The sequence below is a fragment of the Bufo gargarizans genome, chromosome 5 (genome assembly GCF_014858855.1).
Source record: "Bufo gargarizans isolate SCDJY-AF-19 chromosome 5, ASM1485885v1, whole genome shotgun sequence".
NCBI classification, from domain to species: domain Eukaryota; kingdom Metazoa; phylum Chordata; class Amphibia; order Anura; family Bufonidae; genus Bufo; species Bufo gargarizans.
This window is the reverse complement of record NC_058084.1, coordinates 76051144-76072499: the sequence shown is the minus strand read 5'-3', so window position 1 is coordinate 76072499 and position 21356 is coordinate 76051144. Positions and strand designations below refer to the sequence as shown.

Sequence of the window (21356 nt, the reverse complement as noted above, 5' to 3'; positions counted from 1 at the left end):
TGCCGCTGAACGTGGCCATATAGCTCTGGGATGCCCTTCTGGTAGAAATATTTAATTCCTGGGTCCTTCCATTGTGGTGTGCCAATGGTCACAAATTTTCTAAAGACCTCCAAGTCCACCAGTTTCAATGGCAGTGGTTGGCGGGCTAGCAGTTCCAACAAGCCAGCGGTCAGCCGTTGGACAAGAGGGTTATCCGGCATTATCATCTTTTTACGCTCGAACATTTGGGCCACGGAAGCCTGCCTTTTTCCAGATGAACGCGACGACGGCACAGTGGAAGGTGGAGGGGAGAAGAAGGAGAAGAGGCAGGACGTGGAGCGCCGGGAGTGTGGCTTTGTGGGTTCTGACGGTGTTGCTCCCACTGGGCTCGGGGATGGGAGGCAAGGATCCTTCATAAGGCGGTCGTCCCTAGGTGAGTGTTGGGCTTAACGTGACTAATGCGTTGACAGCACAGGCTGCAGATGGCAACACTATTGTCAGCAGCGGACATGCTAAACAAAGACCACACTGCAGAGCCATGTGCCGGTGTCCTGGGAGTGCCAGATGTGACCGTGCATGGTGGATGGCTCGTTCCAGTAGCATTAGCAGTCTGCTTTTTGCCTCCTGTGCACTGTAAGTTCTGCATGTTTCTCCTCCTTCTCCTCCCTATCTGCTGCTCCATCTCTCCCTCTAAACTCCCCTCCTCTTCCTCTGTTGTGGGCACCCACGTGACGTCCATCGACACGTCATCATCGTCACCTTCAGCACCACTGACATTAGAGATCTCAGACTAGGCAGCAACAGCGGGTACAACCCTCCTTGGGCTGATCTGGGTACTGTCGTCAGACTGCTGGGTGGCGAATGTTGATACCTCCTCTTTCTGATCCGATCCTCTTTCAGAATGGCTGCGCATCGGTAAGGTCTTGGAATGGATGGGAAAATAATACCTCTGACTCGAGCGGAGGGGATATGGTTGTAGTGGACATATATATATATATATATATATATATATATACACACACACAGAGAGAAAGAGAGAGATCTCATTCTCTCTCTCTCTCTCTCTCTCTCTCCATATATATTCAGTCCCTGTCTTTTAGTGCCCTATTAGAAATAGGCTATTCATAAGAGGGCAATGAGGGGCAAAGACTGAATTACCACATTCAGAATTTCCAGCATGTGTCTGTGAGGGGTTGATGGTGTAGTCAGTAAGTCCTCTCTAACGATGCTAGACACATCAGGCAGATGAAGCACCAGAGTGAAGACTGGAGGACAGATCAGGTCTTGGTGCCGAAAATTCAGCTGGTCAGTAAGCAGAGCAGGGAACACAGCATCTCCCTGCTTATTGATCAGCTCGGTATCTAACTGAGGAATTAAACAGATGACAGCAGCTGCACGGGCAAGGAGGAAGTGAGCTATGCATTTAAGTTGGAAAGGGGGTAGGGCCATTCAGCCTTTATGGGCAGTACACCAGTGGTTTTAGTCCTGGTTTAATTCTCCTAGTCTGTGAACCCTGTCTGTGCTACATTCTCCTCTTCAGTATAGCAAAATATCTGCAGTTCTAGTATTAGCGACTGTCCAAACTGCTTCTGCGATTGTGGTGCAGTATCTTTGCATCTTGGATATCCAGCGAAGTTTCTTACAGTCAATTTCTACCAAAAACCACATAATAGGTGACTGTTCAGACTGCACCTGTGGTTTTGGTGCATTGTTGGTGCATTTTCTGTGCATAGAGCCTCTGGTGCTTGTTCCAGTGTCCCTGACAGCAGTGGGTTAATTGCCAACTATACTGGCACAATCCAAGAAGTAGCAAAGTACAGATCACTGTACAGGGGTTAAAGGGTGAATGCCAAGAGAATAATGCCCTTAGGATTTAGTCAAACCAATTAGTTGGAACTATGGGTCCACAATCATTGAACCGTAAACATATGGCCTCATGTTGAAACTAGCAATCACTTTTGGCAACAATCTTGTATCTGTGGTAACAAAAAAAATGTGTTCACGTGGGAGGTGTCAGTGATTGATAGCATTCTCTGTGTAAGTGTGTATACAGAGATAGCTGTCCGTCACTGATAGCTTTGCACGGGGAGTTGTTATCAGTGATTAATAGCATTCTCTGTGTACGTGTATATACAGAGATAGCTGGCAGTCACTGATAGCTGTACACGGGGAGGTGTTATCAGTGACTGAAAGTATTCTTTGTGTAAGTGTGTATACATATATAGCTGTCAGTCACTGATAGCTGTACACAGGGAGGTATTATCAGTGATTGATAGTATTCTTTGTGTAAGTGTGTATACATAGATAGCTGTCAGTCACTGATAGCTGAACACTGGGAGGTGTTATCAGTGATTGATTGTATTCTCTGTGTTAGTGTGTATACAGAGATAGCTGTCAGTCACTAATAGCTGTACACAGGGAGGTGTTATCAGTGATTGATAGTATTCTCTGTGTAACTGTGTATAGAGAGATAGCTGTCAGTCACTGATAACACCGTCCATGTGTACAGTGAAATCACAAAAAGCAGGGATATAAATGTATATATTACAAGTTTTACTAAATATGTTCCCACAAAATACATAGCAACCTGCTCAACTCCTCCTGCTCTATAATATGCTGCCTGAAGATTTTGTTGTGACAGATTCTCTTTAAGGATGAGATTGCACCAAAGAGATTGTTCAAGTGTGGAAGGAGGATTAGGGGAGAGAGGATACCCACAATCATACATCAATACATCAACAATCTTTTAGTAAGAATTATAGTGGTTATCCAGGAATTTATGTTGATGACTTATCCATGCTCAGTGGGGGTCTGTGAGCGCAGCTGCCTCTTCCTGGGCCATGTGACATCACCATACATCAGTCATAAGGCCTAGTTACAGCCCCAAGTCAATGGGGCTCAGCTAATATACCAAGCACTGCCACTATACAATGTATGGCGTTGTACTTAGAAAGCAGTTTTGTTCTACAGGGTTAGGTTTCAGCCTATCTGCGGAGAACTTTGCTTTCAGTTTCACACTAAGCCACAATGTTGCTGCTCTGATGTATAGCCTTTATCTCTGAACTCCTTACCACTCATAAACACTCATTTAAGCCAGTGTTTATGAGCTGTCAGTAATTAAGAGATAAGACCTATATGTAGAGTCAAGCCATCAGAATATGGGATCAGTGTGAAACTGAAAACAAGATACTCTGCAGATAAACTGAAATGTAACCTTGTGGAAGAAAAACTGCTGAAAATCTTTAATGAGGACCAGTTGAAAAAATTTTTTAGCCCAAAATGAATACAATGCAATAAAATATGGCCCCGAAAGATGTTCATAGCCTTTAAGGCCTTTTCAGGTCTTGTCATTAAAGGCTATGTACACCTTTGGGGGCATTTTTTTTATTACTGCATTGCACTTATGAGCTAAAAATAATGTTTTCCATTGGTCTTTATTAACAATATGGAATCTTTTTTTATGTACAGAGCTGACATGCTCTCCTATCTGCCTATGGATTTTCTCTTTTCCGTCAGACCAGGAGCAGGCAGACTCCTTATCTCCGCTCTCTGACATTACAAACACTCATTATAGCTCAGCTCTTATCTTACTGATAAGAATGTGGATTAAATAAGCGTTTTTGACCTCTCAGTAGTTTGGACATAAGGTTTATTAGATTACTTGTTAGCCAAAAATGAGTAAAATGCAGTCATAAACAAAAATTGCCTCCAAAAGGTGTACATAGCTATTAAGGGCTTAATCCCTGGAATCATTTCCACCAATGTGCATCTATTTCTTTTCATGCAGATTTTTTTCTGCCATTCTCCTTCCGCCTTTTCCAATTCATAGTAAAACCCCTACTGCTCTCCCATGATTGTAGCTAAACAATAGTGTTAATCTTCTTTTGTACGTTAACGGTATGTTTCTTAAATAATGACTAATGACACATAATAAGCCGATGTCTTGTGCACCTGCTGATTCCATTTATCTTTTTATTATCGCTGCTCAGATAATAGTAATGTAATCAAATGGCATTAGGGTAATGGACGGCATAATAAACAGGTATAATGACAGCGTGAAAACTAAATAGACTTTGTAAAAAGGTGCAAACTGACCCCTTCTATAACATATTGCAAATTGAGTTAGGTATCTAATTTGTAGCATAGTAATGGCTAAGCAGACCCGTGGGATTATATTAATTGATGCTGTGCATGAAAATGTTTGTCACAAAGAGTTTAGCTATGTGTTCAGTCACTTAACCACATAATCATATTTTCCCAGCTTTTAGATATGGACTCATGCTGTAAATTAAATTAGCTCCTTATAATAGGTAAATCAGATAGTGGCACTTCAGAAACATATTAAGTTTGCAAATGATTCCTTTAAGAAAAAAATTACTTGATCTATAGTGATGGTTATCTTGGTTTAGAAATTAGACAGTGTGGTGGCACAGTAGAGAGTGATGTTGTCTCATTGCTCGGGGACCCTATGGTTCATTCCAGCCAGTGGGTGTCTTTATTCCCCATTGTGCTTCCTACAGTCTAAAACAGAAAAGATTAGTATTGTGTTAAATAAATAAGTCTTTGACGTTAGATAGATGTTACCATCTTTATGGAGACGAGTGGGTGGCTCAAATCTGTACTAGAGCTATTACTTAAAATGAAGGTCTAACATAGGTCATCAATATCTGATCAGGTCCAACACGCAACACTCCCACCGATCAACTCTTCTGGAGTAGCTCTAGCACGTAAGTAGGTGTCTGAACTATACAACTCTGTCCATTGTGTAGTAGACGGAGCTGGTTACTGCAGCACTGTTCCCATTCACCTCAACGGGAGAAGTGCTGTATTAACCATCCCTGTCCACTACACAATGGACAAAGTTGTGTAGTTCTGGCCCCAACTTCTAGCACTAGAGCCACTCCAGGACAGCTGATTGGTTGGGGTGCAGTGTGTTGGACCCCTACTGATCAGATATTGATGGCTTAGAGTAGATCTTGATTTTGGTAGAGTTCCCCCACTTCCACCGCCCCCAATACTGGACAACGCCTTTAAAGACTCACAGGGTCTGCTTCACTCCAGAAAGAGCACTACTCTATGGGTTGTGCCTTGTATTGGAGCTCAGCCTGACTCATTTTATCTGGGAAAAAAAATTTCTAATATCAAAACAATCCCTATAATTCACAGAATACAGAATGCTATAACTGCAGTCAGTATTCTGTTGACAGTTCCTACAAAGACCTTTAATTGACAGAATGCAGACTGAAAACTGCAGCTAGTATTCTGTTGCCAGATCCTGCAAATTTAATTCTCTAAATTTTATTCTGCTAGGAATTTGCTTTCTCCCAAGTGTTCTGCTTCATTGTAAGAATGGGTCCTGCTGGTAAAGAGCAATGTCACTTTACTGAATACTTTTTTTTTACTGAATTGTAACAAATGCACAAATATATTTCACGTGGGAGAAGAACATGCTGCTTATGGCTTAGCTTGTATTACACACTTCATAAAAAGCACTTAACGAATCCCACTAGTGTATCAATGGATCCCTGCAATCCAGAAAAGCCTGGAACCTGCCGGCTTTCAGATGAGTATGTGATAACAATTCTCAAGATCCAGTACTTCCATAAAATTACATCTTTATTCACGAATCCATAAAGCATATCGGATGCAAAAATTAAGTGCGCTCAGTCTTGCGTTTCTACGTGTTCCGAACTGAAAGATTATTACTGAGTAAGAAGCTTCTAATTACCAACAGGTAGGGAAGTAAGACTGAGCTCTCTTAATTGTTGTATGTGCAATGCCCCAGATAGGGTATCTGCAGTTGTAGGTAATATTTTGTAGTAATCTCATATATGTAATGTATCTGATGTATGCTTCAGGAATGATAAGGCATGGTTGACATTAGGAATGGAACATTTCATTCCATTCTCTTCCCCCCCCCCCCCCTCCTCTTGGGAGAGTTAGCTTAGCAACCCTGGAGAGAGGGAGCATGTCCATCTGCTCCTACTTCATGGGCCTTTGGGACCAGTGATATAGCTTGTCTGTGAGGACCACTACTCCAGGGAGACTATGGGGTCCCAGGCCGCAGAAGGTAAGCAATTTTTAGCATTTACAGACAGTAGAGTGATCAGCACTACAGCTATACAGAGTCTGCTGCAGTAGGGGGTAACAAGTTAAGACACCCTTCACCACAGTTCAGGACAAGCACATGCAAACGCTTGCATTACAAAAGTGGACACCTATATCCATGAGTGCCAGATTATTGCTGTTAGAGAAGGGGAATAAAGAGAGAGGGAGACTTTACCAGCTAGCATAGTTCTGAGTGCCATCAATTGCCATCTAACCAGCCAATATACGCAACTGCACCTTGTACCCAGTTATTCTTTGCACATTTGATGACATTTGATGTTCTACTATGTCTGCCTGATTCCTTCACACCACCTTTTCATTGCACCAATCTCCAGGGAGCTATGACCTGGGGGAGTAGACTGTGACATAACATCTCATCAGGGCTGCTACCACTCTCATCCTCTGCATCAGCTCCTCAGGGGTTTGCTGCATATTCAACATGTCTTGTTGATTTTTGAATAAAGAATTAATTTTATGGAAGTGCTGGATCTTGATAATCTTTGAACTAGGTCTTGTTTGCGAATGCCATGTTAGTTACCTCTCACTTTTTTATATTTCAGCAAGACGGTGGCCACTAAAACAAGACTAGGTGTCCTCTTCAGGGCTCCATTGGTGATTAACTGCATGAAGGGGCTATTACAAGCACAAAGAAAACTTAATATAGGCAGCTCCTCTGGACGTAGGTAAGATACTTTATGATATTATATCTCATTGTTAGCCATTGTCTACTGATTGGCTACACTGCCCAATCACGGTCCTACCCTATTAAAAAGGGCAATGGCAACACCCAGTTGTCAATGTAGTAATTCATTTTCAGGAGGAATAACCACGGAGCAAGAAAAGGAATTCCAACATTGGTATTTCACTGAGACTTTACACTAGATATTTACTAAAGCAGACCAGTCCTTTTTACAATGCAATTTCTTGATACTGTATATTAAAGTAGCAATACAATAATCCTACTGTAAATCTATTCCGAATCTAGGAGGATTATGTAAAAAATACAGATACTCATATACTAAGTGGTCTGATCAATTAGAATGACAAAAACATACTGTATCCCAGCTTAACTAAATTATACACTAACTCAACTTGCATCAGTTACCCATAACTATTAAAATTAGTAACATAAATTGTGGCCACTATTGTTTAAAGGGAGAAAAGCCATGGGATATTAAGAGGCAAGAGGCTGAAGCAATAAAATACATTTTGCTGTCCATCAGACATTAAAAGAAAGAGTGTTTGAAATGAAAAATTAATTGGTACTTTAGTCGCGCTCTCTTTTCTCTTTCAATGTGTCTAGTGTAAAATTTGTAATTAACTTTTCAATCATTTTCTCATTTATTCTGGTACCTGGAATAGCATTTAATGTGCCGAAAATAGAGCTATATTTTTCCTAAGAGAGTTGAGGGAAGGAGATTAGAGGATTCATCCTGTAGTGACTGACTGATTCCTTGCACTAAGCCGCCATTTCACGTCCTACAAAGAATTTAATATAAATAGAGAATTCCTTTGTAATGTGACCATCTCGATGAACAGAATTGACTTTAGGCACTTGAGAGAAATAATTGCTCTTGGTTTTTTGTGCTATTTTCTCAATTTTTTTTATTTCTTCTTAATACAAAATATGATTAAAAGCTCAAATGAAAGCAAATTTTAGTACAGCGCGCATACAATTATCAGAAAATATGTATAATAGAAATCTTTATCCAAATACAAAAATATCATGTCTGCTATTATCCAAAATACGAGTGACTATATGAATCCTGAAGACAATGCATTCCAGGATTCAGTGGAGCAACAGAGTGATGTAGTAAGTGTCATTGTCACAGGTAACACAGAGTCAGCAAATATTCAGATTTTGTAAGTTCAGCCCATGATAATCCAGTGAATAGTATGTAGTTCCTAGTGGGAAATGTTATGTTCTTAGGGATATAGTTGGCACATGCAAAGTGTCGTAGTTCTCAGTCTTAAAGGGGTTTTGTCACAAAACATATTCTACATTTTTCAAAGCAGCACCTGGATGTGAATACTTGTGTAATTACATGTAGTTAAAAATTTTGAATAGCCACTGAGCTATTTAATAAAATGTATCAGTATAGCGCCATCTGCTGTTTGTTCTTTTCTTTATTTTTTCTCTGTCTCACTGAGCTGGTCGCACATGCTCAGTTTAAATCTTGAACTTCCTTCTGGGATTCGCGTCCCCACTTATGCCTTGGTTGAACTTGATGGACTTATGTCTTTTTTCAAGTTTATTAAATATGTAACTATTAGAGATCAGCGAATAGAATCCCACAATTCGCCTAGAAGCCAAATTTCCTTGTGCTTCGTATCAGCGAATCGATTTAACCTGACATAGTATAAAAAACTAAAATTCTAACTTGCCTCCTCCATTTGTTCGCGACGGGCCACCAGCCTCCATCTTGCTGGCGTGATGCTGTCATTTTACACTCAGATGCCGCGATCATGTATGAACGCGACATCTGATGGTACACACAAAGCAAATTTTTTTGTGAAATTCGTCAACACAGCCAAATCGAATTTTCAAGAAATTCGCTAATCTAGTAGCTATGTAAATACCACCAGCCATATGTTCGGTTAGAAGCTGAGCCGCCAGCCTGAAGACACTGGTGTCATCAAACATGAAGCCCTTCAGACAACAATCTTCTTTGTCTTTGGCTGCCACTGGATGATGACCAGTTCTTCATGCTCCTGGAGACCACTGGCTGTGTCACATGATTATTGGCTGTATCTAAAACTTATATTGGTGTTCATGTGGGAATATATGCTTTAAGCAATTATATAATTCATAAATTCTGCCACCATTAAGTGTTGACTGGTGACAAACCAGAGATGAAGCTAGACTGTCTTTCACCTGGGGCAAAGAATCAGTTTTGGTGCCTTTCCCCCAAAAAGTCATACTGGAATTACTTTACACATCCATCTAAGTTAGTGCACCCAGCCATCAGCTACCCTGTTTCGAGATGGTAGCCCTACTTTCTACCACTACAAAAAGTGAATCTGTTGTTAAAATAGTGTTTATTCCTGGTAAAATTTTATAAACGGGGTTATCCCATGATTAATGTAGAAAAAGAAAAGCAGACATCATATCGTACATGACAATCTCTTTTTAACAAAGCTAGATCCAGCCCTGTACCTCCCATGGAACCAGAAATCTCCCTATTCATTGCCCCAGTTGCTCTTCTAGATTAATTTCAACGTGAAAGCTTAAGGGTTAAGTCTTTTCTCAGGGTGCATGTCCTTTCTGCTACAACTGGTGGCAGTTGAATGGTAGAACTGAGCATGTGTGTCCACCTCAGTAAGCAGGACAGAGAAATTAGAAAGGGAATAGCAGGTGGTGCTATACAGATAGATTTAATTGAATAACTCAGTGTCTATACTATATATTTAATGACACGTAATTACAAAAGTATTCAGATCCAGATGCTGCTTAGAAAACTGTAGAATAGTTTTTTGTGAGATGAACTCTTTAACCCTCACTCTAACAACCTTGAAATCTTGGCATCTGAGGCAAATCCCATGGCCTCCTTCACTAGTTATGCCCCTGATCGATATACTTTATTTTCCATGTAGTGGCCCAGGTGCTAAAAATGGTGCACGCCCCTAAACATACAAATAAATAAATGCAATTAGCTCACCGCCTTTGTTAGTCCTTGGGGCACAGATCCTTAGGAGAAGCAAATCTCCTGTAGAAACAAAGTAGAGGGTCCAGCTCTCAGGTCTTAAATAAAACCATGAATCCTTTATTTCAAATATTTAAAAAAAAAGTCCAAAGTGGCATACAGCAGGACATCTCTCCACACCAGTCAAGGACTGAGCACAGTCCGAAACGCATTGACTGGTGTGGGGAGATGTCCTGCTGGGCTTTAAAAAAAAAAAAATTTGAAATAAAAGATTCATGGGTTTATTTAACCACCTCAGCCCCCCTAGCTTAAACACCCTTAATGACCAGACCACTTTTTATAATTCTGCACTACACTACTTTCACTGTTTATTGCTCGGTCATGCAACTTACCACCCAAATGAATTTTACCTCCTTTTCTTCTCACTAATAGAGCTTTCATTTGGTGGTATTTCATTGCTGCTGACATTTTTACTTTTTTTGTTATTAATCGAAATTTACTGATTTTTTTTTTTTTAAATGACATTTCACTTTCAGTTGTAAAATATATATATATAATAAAACTGACATCTTTGAAGCAGCTCTGACTTTCTGAGCACCTGTCATGTTTCCTGAGGTTCTACAATGCCCAGACAGTAGAAAAACCCCACGAATGACCCCATTTCGGAAAGTAGACACCCTAAGGTATTCGCTGATGGGCATAGTGAGTTCATAGAACTTTTTATTTTTTGTCACAAGTTAGCGGAAAATGATGATTTATTTATTTATTTATTTTTTTCTTACAAAGTCTCATATTCCACTAACTTGTGACAAAAAATAAAAACGTCCATGAACTCACTATGCCCATCATGAAATACCTTGGGGTGTCTTCTTTCCAAAATGGGGTCACTGGTGGGGTAGTTATACTGCCCTGGCATTTTAGGGACCCTAATGTGTGAGAAGTAGTTTGAAATCAAAATGTGCAAAAAATGCCCTGTGAAATCCTAAAGGTGCTCTTTGGAATGTGGGCCCCTTTGCCCACCTAGGCTGCAAAAAAGTGTCAGACATGTGGTATTGCCGTACTCAGGAGAAGTTGGGCAATGTGTTTTGGGGTGTCATTTTACATATACCCATGCTGAATAAGATAAATATCTCAATCAAATGCCAACTTTGTATAAAAAAATGGGAAAAGTTGTCTTTTGCTGAGATATTTCTCTTACCCAGCATGGGTATATGTAAAATGTAAAAAACTCTCCATGCCCTTCACGGAATAACTTGAGGTGTCTTCTTTCAAAAATGGGGTCACTTGTGGGGTAGTTACACTGCCCTGGCATTTTAGGGGCCCTAATGCGTGAGAAGTAGTTTGAAATCCAAATGTGTTAAACATGCCCTGTGAAATCCTAAAAGGTGCTCTTTGGAATGTGGGCCCCTTTGCCCACCTAGGCTGCAAAAAAGTGTCACACATGTGGTATCACCGTACTCGGAAGAAGTAGGGCAATGTGTTTTGGTGTGTATTTTTACATATACCCATGCTGGGTGAGAGAAATATCTCTCTAAAAGTCAACTTTTCCCATTTTTTTATACAAAGTTGTCATTATAGAGAGATATTTCTCTCACCCAGCATGGGTATATGTAAAAATAAACCCCAAAACACATTGCCCTACTTCTCCTGAGTACGGCAATACCACATGTGTGACACTTTTTTGCAGCCTAGATGCGCAAAGGGGCCCAAATTCCTTTTAGGAGGGCATTTTTAGACATTTGGATCCCAGACTTCTTCTCACACTTTAGGGGCCCTAAAATGCCAGGGCAGTATAAATACCCCACATGTGACCCCATTTTGGAAAGAAGACACCCCAAGAGGAGCTTGGCGAGTTCATAGATTTTTTTTTTGGGGCACGAATTAGCGGAAATTGATTATTATTTTTTTTCTCACAAAGTCTCCCTTTCCGCTAACTTGGGACAAAAAGTTCAATCTTTCATGGACTCAATATGCCCCTCAGCAAATACCTTGGGGTGTCTTCTTTCCGAAATGGGGTCACATGTGGGGTATTTATACTGCTCTGGCATTTTAGGGGCCCTAAAGCGTGAGAAGAAGTCTGGAATCTAAATGTCTAAAAAATTTTACGCATTTGGATTCCATGAGGGGTATGGTGAGTTCATGTTAGATTTTATTTTTTGACACAAGTTAGAGGAATATAAGACTTTGTAAGAAAAAGCAAGAAAAAAATAAATTTCTGCTAACTTGTGCTAAAAAAATGTCTAAATGGAGCCTTACAGGGGGGTGATCAATGACAGGGGGTGATCAGGGAGTCTATATGGGGTGATCAGGGGTTAATAAGGGGTTAATAAGTGACAGGGGGGGTGTAGTGTAGTGTGGTGCTTGGTGCTACTTATTACAGAGCTGCCTGTGTCCTCTGGTGGACGATCCAAGGAAAAGGGACCACCAGAGGACCAGGTAGCAGGTATATTAGTGTCTAACATACCTGTTAGGGGTTAAAAAAAATCGCATCTACAGCCTGCCAGCGAACGATCGCCGCTGGCAGGCTGTAGATCCACTCGCTTACCTGCCGATCCTGTGAACGTGCGCGCCTGTGTGCGCTAGTTCACAGGAAGTCTCGCGTCTCGCGAGATGACGCGCCAATGCGTGACTCTGCCTGAGACAGCCGCCTCCGGACCGCGATCCTGCGTTAGGCGGTCCGGAGGCGGTTAAAGTGTATTTTATTTGCTAGTTTATTATAGCTAGGCATGTATACCTGAGTTAGTCTGTCAGTGATTGTAAAAAGATCTGTAATTTGTCTTATAATAACTTTCATTGTCCCTTTTCACTGGTCCCTTAAAAGACCGTTGCTATGGCGTGTCTGTCTCCAGCTCATTGCAAACAGAAGACAGAGGGGTGGGCCTTTACACTGCATGCCTGCATTAGGCTTCAGAGTGAGGAGGCGTGTCTCTCAGTATGATTGGCTGGCAGGAAGCTTCTGGCTACAGCAAGTGTGTATGTAAAAAAAGGAGGCGCCATCTTGAGAAGATCCTCATATTGTAGAGGTTAAAACTCAAGGAAAACAGTGGTATGTGACGAAACTAAACATTGCTTTATGCATAATGCTGCAGCAGCAGTAACGTATACTAAAATACATTTTTGGATGGAAACATGACAGTTACACTTTAAGACCCCAGTGCAGAATCCGCTACTTTGTTTTCACGTCCCTAAATATCATCTGCTTCATTGTGCAACTAGGATTCTACTGAAAAAGATATTACATTCTCCCTGCTGTCTACATCTTATCATGTACACGGCTTCATTATTTTAGCAGCAATCTTTTGCTTTGTTTTCTGCATTCCGCCCATTTAACCCTTCCTTTGTTTCTATAATAAAGTAGACAAAGTTTTCATTTGAAATTGAACTTTGCAGCAATGAAATTCCCATCCTTCTCGTCTGATGGATGTGTTTAATCCATTTACCAGTTATGGCAGCGAAAACAAAATCTCGGCTCTTCTCACAAGAGACTTCCTATTCTTCTGTTGTCTGTTTGGAGTAAAACACTGAGCGAGTGGATAGCTATGAATATGTGCCAGGAACCTTAGAGTATTGTTCTATTTTCTACTGATCGCTGAATTATGTATGAGATTATAACAAGTGTCTTTTCTGATCATACAAGTGCCTGAGAGTTTTATTAGAAAATTATTCCCATGCCATCATGTACTCCAAACATTTTCCTAAAGGAGGATCTTGTCCTAGATTGAGAGCAATTGTGCATTTAATCTTCAATACATGACATATGGTGTTTTTATATATTTTTATGCCGCCACTTAAGAGCATGTTAGGGCATTTACAACTGCATTTAATACAGTTTGTTCACCCAGCGTAGTCTTAAGTGTATGATAAATAAAGTTTCAAGGCTTACAGTCAACATAAAGCTGTGGTTTATGAACAATTTCCAGTAAAGGATAGATGCGCTATGGAAGTGCTTAGGAGAAATGAAGAGAGCGGCTAATTGAGTTTCAGGCTATAAGCAAATATGATCTGAACAGACAATTATCATTTCCAGTAGAGAAGCATTTGACAGCTCAATCCTCTGGCATCAGGTGGACACAGACATTACAAAAGTCTTCTCAAACTATGGTTCATCTAAAGCAGGCATGCTCAACCTGCAGACCTCCAGCTGTTGAAAAACTACAATTTACAGCATGTTTTAATAGCTGTAGGCTGTCCAGGCATACTGGGAGTTGTAGTTTTGCAACAACTGGAGGGCTGCATGTTGGTCTAAAGAATTAATCCTAAGGATGTCTTGTCAAAGAAACTTGTAAATTTAACAGCAGGGACATTTTTAGTGGCCTTACACATAAAATAAATCATAAACAAATGCAATGTCTTTCTAAGTAATAGGATACAGGCACATCTTGTAGTGTCTGTACACAGCCGAACATGTGGTTGCCAATGACTGAAGTATCACCTAAAAAATCATAGGACCACTGGACACAACATGTTCATGTCACGCCCTGCCCTGTGGGTGTTCTGAGGAGATCTGTCAGAGTTGCTGCATGTGACTCGATCTGACAGTTTGTTTTGTTATGGGTTTGAACTGAATCCCACCTCCTCCTAGGTGTTGTTCTTTAGGTAATTGGTGAGGCTATTTATTCCTCCCTCTCCATATAGCCTTTTTTGCGGGTTATAGTTCTGCCTTGTGTGAGCTCTGGAAGTTTGGTGGATCGTTTTCTCCAACACATCTCTAAATAAGTCCTTTTCCCTTTTTCCTTCTGTGTCTATTTTACTAGGCCTCTAGGGTGACCCTAGATCCTTTGGTTGTTGAAGGAGTTGGGTGTCTCTTTCCTTCTTCCCTACAGCTGAGGGTTTGGTTCAGTGTGTTATAGTCTTAGGTACATGGGCATGTGCATATCTACCATTTAGATATGCACATTGGCATAGCAGCTTAGGGAAAGTGTTTTAGGGATTGCTAGGAGGTGACCCCTTTGTCCCCTAGCATTTTGGGCCTAGTCAGTTGTTTTGTTTGCCTTATCGTGTTCTGTTTCCTTCCCTAAACTTACCTACCATGACAGTTCGGCTGCACGCGGATGCTGCAACTAGGGTTGAGCGAATCAAGCAAGATCAGAGATCCGAAGTCGATTTGTTAAAAATACTTTGTATGTAATGCTGTTTCTGTCTACATTGACCCTACGCAAACAACCAAGACAACACAAAATTGGCATGGGGATAACTCTGTGAATGTCTTTGAGTGGCCCAGCTAGAGCCCTGACTTGAAACCAATTAAACATTTCTGGAGAGAAATGGTCCCCATCTAACCTGACAGAGCTTCAGAGAATTTGCAAAGGTTAGTAACGCTAAATCCCCAAATCCAGGTGTGTAAGCCTTGTGGCATCATACCCAAGAAGACTGGAGGTGCTACAACTCAGTACTGAATAAAGAGTCCGACTACTTATGTCAATGCAAGATTTTTGTTTTTCTTTTCAATAAATTAGCAAAGATTTCAAACAAACATTCTGTTTTCACTCCCACATTATGGGGTATTGAGTGCAGAATCATGGGGAAAGATTTTTAACTTTTTTATATTTTAGCGCAAGGCCACAACATAAGTGTGAAAAAGGGAAAGGATCAGAACAGTCCCCAAATGCACTGTGTGTATATATATATTTATATATATATATTTATTTATTTATTTATTTATTTTTTCAAATATTATATGATCAATGTGAGATCATTATAGTTTTGACAACCCGCAACCTTCCATATATGGGAATAGCTCCAGCACCAAAAGTAGGCACTGGAACTAAATAGCTCTATCCATAGTACAGTGGCCATAGCTGCTTACTTTAGCACTGCATAACTTAGTTAAGATGGTTGACCTATTATTGATGGCCTACCCTAAGGATAGGCCACCAATACTAAAAAACTCTTTTAAATTTGGGCTTGCACACATCTGTGTAGGAGGCTCAGTTCAGGGCCTCCATCTCAAATTCTGTAAAAAAAAAAAAAAATGTGGACAGAAGTGCTGCATTCATGGACTTTTCTTTGTTAAAAAAGCAGACTTCCGAATGGAAATACTGGTTTAGTTTAACGGTAAATCCTTTTCCAGGAGTCCTACATGACAGCACCCATGGAGGTTGTCCTATTTGTCTCTGTGGGGACAGGAAGCGAGAGAGATTAAAAGGCACCTCCCCACCCCACTCTCCAGTGTTTTTCAAATTACTACACCGGATAGGATCCAACTCTTTTTATTAATAACAATGTTACAGTCACACTGCCATCAAAGGTTGGAACCAATATACCAGGGATGGTAATATGGGGTGCTGTCATGTCGGACTCCTGGAAAAGGATTTACCGGTAAACTAAACCAGTATTTCCAGGACGTCCCTCCATGACAGCACCCATTGAGAACTGTCGGGTATTTATTTCATATAAGATATGAAATCATAAAAATTATGATTTCATATTTTTATGAAATATGGAAAATGAAAAATGAAAAATTTAATTGGCGGACATATAAACGCCAGTTCTTTTATTGGTGAGATCTAAAGTTAATTTGTGCAGCTAATGAAACAGGGTGCAATTAATTATACAAAATATAATTTATTATAAATACAAGCAGTAAAAAAAAATGGCATACAAATGAATGCAAAGATAATATCAAAATTGACCATAAGATGGTGCTCCACCGTTTACAGGCTGACTTAAGTACAATACAATACTACTTTTTCCTTTTATCAAATTATTACCGATTAATATACTGGTAATCAAAATATTATAATGCAACAACAAAAAAAAAAAACAATAGAAATGAATCTGTGGAAAATCCCTTATGCTCCATCAGAGAATATGGCAGTAAGAGACACCTTATAAATACGCCCGTTGACCTAACTATGGATAATAAAATCCGATCAGAGATTCCACTCTGATAGCAATATTACAGGAATTCTAATGATGTGCACGTTCATTAAAATTTCCCATAAAATTATTGTTTTAACACTATTGACCCACTAATAATGGGGTCTCAACTATATGCCAATTGGAGCGATTTATAATTACTGCAAATAAAATAGATTATACATTACCCCTTGCTTTGGGATAAAGAACTTTTAGAAGGGACCCAGCTTTCCAAGATTCAGATCTATCCCGTCCTGTGGTATGTTCCTGATGTGTGAAGTGATGCTGATGAATCTGAAGAACTCCCAAGTGATGTTTTCTCAAGTTCCCTTTGTCTCAAGTGATCCCTCTCTTCCCCAAAACTGGATCAGATATCCTAATCCTTATCTATGCCCATCCCCTCTTGGATTAGGGATTTCCAATTAGATAAGGTGGGTGTGACGTATGGTAATCATGGGGATGATGTCATTTTATTGGCATTCCTGAAAAACTTCCGCCCATCTACCACTTGATGGCACTGTTGTATCATATAGCAATTTTAAGAATTAACATATATATATATGGCTTTATTATACCTCTTAAACTTTGACCTTGTCCACCCTAAATCAATTAGGAGGGACTCTTTCTGACACTTTGCTCAGACTGACTGGCGGTATTAGAAGTTTCCCTAATCCTTGAATTTATGGGGCAGATAAGAGCAGAATGGTTTTTAGAAAGTTTTCTCCTGGCTTGTGTATCTTAGCCATCCAAATGACTGATTAATTGCCATCTAAGATAACGAAGTTCTTCTCTAAAACAAAATCCTCTTAGTAGAAAATCAGCTTATATGCTTCTATAGAATATATTCTCATTGATACATATACATTAATAATATTTGGTTATAATACATCAATATTGCATAGTACATATGAATCATTAACAAGTTCAAACGCTAAATAAATGCACACAGGAATATATATATATATATATATATATATATACACACTCACCTAAAGAATTATTAGGAACACCTGTTCTATTTCTCATTAATGCGATTATCTAGTCAACCAATCACATGGCAGTTGCTTCAATGCATGTAGGGTTGTGGTCCTGGTCAAGACAATCTCCTGAACTCCAAACTGAATGTCAGAATGGGAAAGAAAGGTGGGCTACAACAGCAGAAGACCCCACCGGGTACCACTTATCTCCACTACAAATAGGAAAAAGAGGCTACAATTTGCACGAGCTCACCAAAATTGGACTGTTGAAGACTGGAAAAATGTTGCCTGGTCTGATGAGTCTCGATTTCTGTTGAGACATTCAAATGGTAGAGTCCAAATTTGGCGTAAACAGAATGATAACATGTATCCATCATGACTTGTTACCACTGTGCAGGCTGGTGGTCGTGGTGAAATGGTGTGGGGGATGTTTTCTGGGCACACTTTAGGCCCCTTAGTGCCAATTGGCCATCGATTAAATGCCACGGCTACCTGAGCATTGTTTCTGACCATGTCCATCCCTTCATGACCACCATGTACCCATCCTCTGATGGCTACTTCCAGCAGGATAATGCACCATGTCACAAAGCTCGAATCATTTCAAATTCGTTTCTTGAACATGACAATGAGTTCACTGTACTAAAATGGCCCCCACAGTCACCAGATCTCAACCCAATAGAGCATCTTTGGGATGTGGTGGAACAGGAGCTTCGTGCCCTGGATGTGCATCCCTCAAATCTACATCAACTGCAAGATGCTATCCTATCAATATGGGCCAACATTTCTAAAGAATGCTGTCAGCACCTTGTTGAATCAATGCCACATAGAATTAAGGCAGTTCTGAAGGCAAAAGGGGGTCCAAAACCATATTAGTATGGTGTTCCTAATAATTCTTTAGGAGTGTATATGAATATATGAATAGATATCTATTCCACACCAGATGTGTTTTATGGACGTCTCTTATCAGATCATGGTTTACCCATGAAACACCCATTGTTCCTCAGACAGACATGTTTAGAGAAACTAGTGTTTTAAACAATAACCTCTCTTGACCCCAGTAGTTGAGACAGTTTATGTGAGACCCATCACATTCTCTAAGATATCACATCTGTTGGCAATAACTTTAAAAACAACATACATTGTAGGCCAGTGGCCATCATGAATTCCTCTGGCTTATTCCAACAGAGAGTTTGGCCTCTTAAAGGTAATTTAAATCTCTATTTTGGTTCTAATATTGTTAGACCTTAATGTGCAGATATAAATATGCCCGACAGAACTAACAACTTAATTTTTTTGGGGGGGGACCACTGCCTGCAGGACTTTCCGCCTAAAGGCCAAGTCCTGGCTGGCCATCATATCTAGTCTGTAATGTCTTGCAAAAGTCAGGAAGCTAGACCAGGTTGGAGCCTTACAAATCTGATCAACCGTGGCATCTGCCTTCTCTGCCCCAGGAAGTTGCCACAGCTCTAGTAGAATGCGCCTTCAGAATTAGAGGACAGGTCTTCTCCTGAAGTCTGTATGCTTCTTTAATAGTTTCTTTAATCCACCGTGCCAACGTTTGTTTTGAAGCTTTCATGCCTTTATTTTTCCCACCAAACTGGATGAATAGATTATTTGATTTTCTCCAGGTACTTGTTCTGTCAAGATAGGCTAAAATCGTTCTTCTAACATCCAGGCACTGGAATCTTTCCTCCTGTATATTTTTGGGAGAGGCACAAAATGAAGGGATTGTTAGCACCTTAGGTAAGAAGGCTGGATCTAACTTCAGGATTATGCGATCATCCAAAATCCTCAAGTATGGTTTTTTAATAGATAAAGCCTGAATTTCTTCTATCCTGCGAGCTGTGGTTATAGCCAAGAGGAATACTGCCTTGAAGGAGAGAATTTTTTCAGATATATGTTCGATTGGCTCAAATGGGGGATCACATATACTTTCCAAGTCTATATTTAGACTCCAAGGACGAATAGATTATATCAAGGTGGGTCTCATTCTAGATACTGCATTTAGGAAACTCCTAATCCACCTATGCTCCGCTAAGGGTGTATCTAAAACACAGCTGAGTGCCTGAGAGACCTGGACTCTAAGCGTGCTAGCTTTTAGCCCTGCATCAAACCCCTCCTGAAGGAATTCTAATATTCAACCCACCGAAGGAGACCTGGTATTCGGCTGATTTTGCGATACCCAGGCAGAAAATGTCTTCCATATCTTATTATATATTGCTTTTGTGACAGGTTTGCGGTACCCCTGTAGTAGTTGAGATTACCTTATCCGAAAGACCTCTGTTTCTTAAGGTTTGCCTCTCAGGATCCAGGCTGTTAAATTCAGTCTGTCCAGATTGGGATGTAAAAGCGGCCCCTGCAACAGGAGATCCTGTCTTTTTGGAAGGGGCATCGGTTCCTTGATAGACATTTTCTTCAAAACCGAAAACCAGGCTCTTAGGGGCCAGGCTGGTGCCACCAAAATCAGCGTAGTTGTACTTGATCTCAACTTCTTCAGAATTATCGGGATGAGGGGAATTTGAGGAAATGCATAAGCTAGACTCGTGTCCCATTTTTGGGAGAGCATCTACTGTCATTGATTTCCCTCCTGGGTCTAGCGAGAAGAAACAGTCCAGCTGGGTATTTTGGCTTGACGCAAACAGATCCACCTGCGGATTCCCCCATTCCTGACAAATCTTTTGAAACACCTCCTTGTTTAATTTCCACTTCCCGGGTTCGACTCTGTGCCGGCTGAGGAAGTCTGCTGTGGAGTTAAGGGTTCCTTTCAGGTGCGTAGCTGTAATGGATAAGACCCTCTCTTCTGCCCACTCGAAGATCAGATCCGCCAGACTCTGGAGTTGAGGGTTCTTTGTCCCTCCCTGCCGTTTTATGTAGCAGACTGTCATCATATTGTCTGACAAGACTCTGACATGATGACCTCTGAGGAGATGTTGTGCGGCTTTTTAAAGATTCCCAAACTACTTTCAGCTCCCTGTAGTTTGAGGATTTTAGGGCGTCTGTACTGGACCATCTGCCCTGAAAGAATTGGTCCTTTAAATGAGCCCCCCAACCCCGGCTGCTTGCGTCTGTAGTTATTATTTTGAGAGGCATCATATTACAGGAGACACTTTTTGACAGATTTTCTGTGATTTATCTTCCATCCCAGCTCTGTGAGCAAAGACAGAGTCTTTCTCTTGTGATTCTCCAACTCCTGCTCTGAATCTGCTACAAGTAGAAAGTCGTCTAGATATGGTATTATAAATTACCCGCCTCTGTCTTAGATAGGCCACTATCTCTGTCACTACTTTTGTGAAGATACGGGGGGGCTGACGACATCCCAAACGGTAGGCACTGAAATTGATAATGCACTATCATCCCTCCTTTCTTGATAGCGAATCTCAAATACTGCTGAAACTGATGGTGAATGGAGATGTGGTAATAGGCATCCTTTAGATCCAGGGTGCACAGGAAGGCCCCTGTATTTATCAGTGGAATCGTAGATCTTATTGACTCCATCTTGAAATGATAATGTGTTATCCATCTGTTTAGAAATTTTAGGTTGATGATGGTCCTTAACCCCTTCCCGACCTATGACGAGTATACTCGTCATGGAGCACTGCTACTTAGTGCTCCATGACGAGTATACACGTCATGGCATTAAACTGTCACCATGTCTGCAGACATGGTGACAGCCCTGAGTGCCGGCTGTTACACACAGCCAGGCACCCAGGGTCAATGCCGAGGGGGGTCCTGTGACCCCCCCGTATCGGCGATCGCTGCAAACCGCAGGTCATGACCGCAGGGATCAAAA

At 40.7% G+C, this 21356-nt stretch overlaps 1 protein-coding gene across 1 annotated transcript in view; it reads left to right on the top strand.

The window, feature by feature from the left end:
• The first annotated feature begins 5496 nt into the window (after nt 1–5496).
• CNGB3 (cyclic nucleotide gated channel subunit beta 3) overlaps nt 5497–21356 on the top strand; it is a 181738-nt gene continuing 165878 nt past the window's right edge. The window contains exons 1-3 of the mRNA XM_044295380.1: nt 5497–5573; nt 6648–6770; nt 15019–15043. Coding sequence (XP_044151315.1) covers nt 5497–5573; nt 6648–6770; nt 15019–15043 — 225 coding nt within the window. The remainder of the gene's footprint in view (nt 5574–6647; nt 6771–15018; nt 15044–21356) is intronic.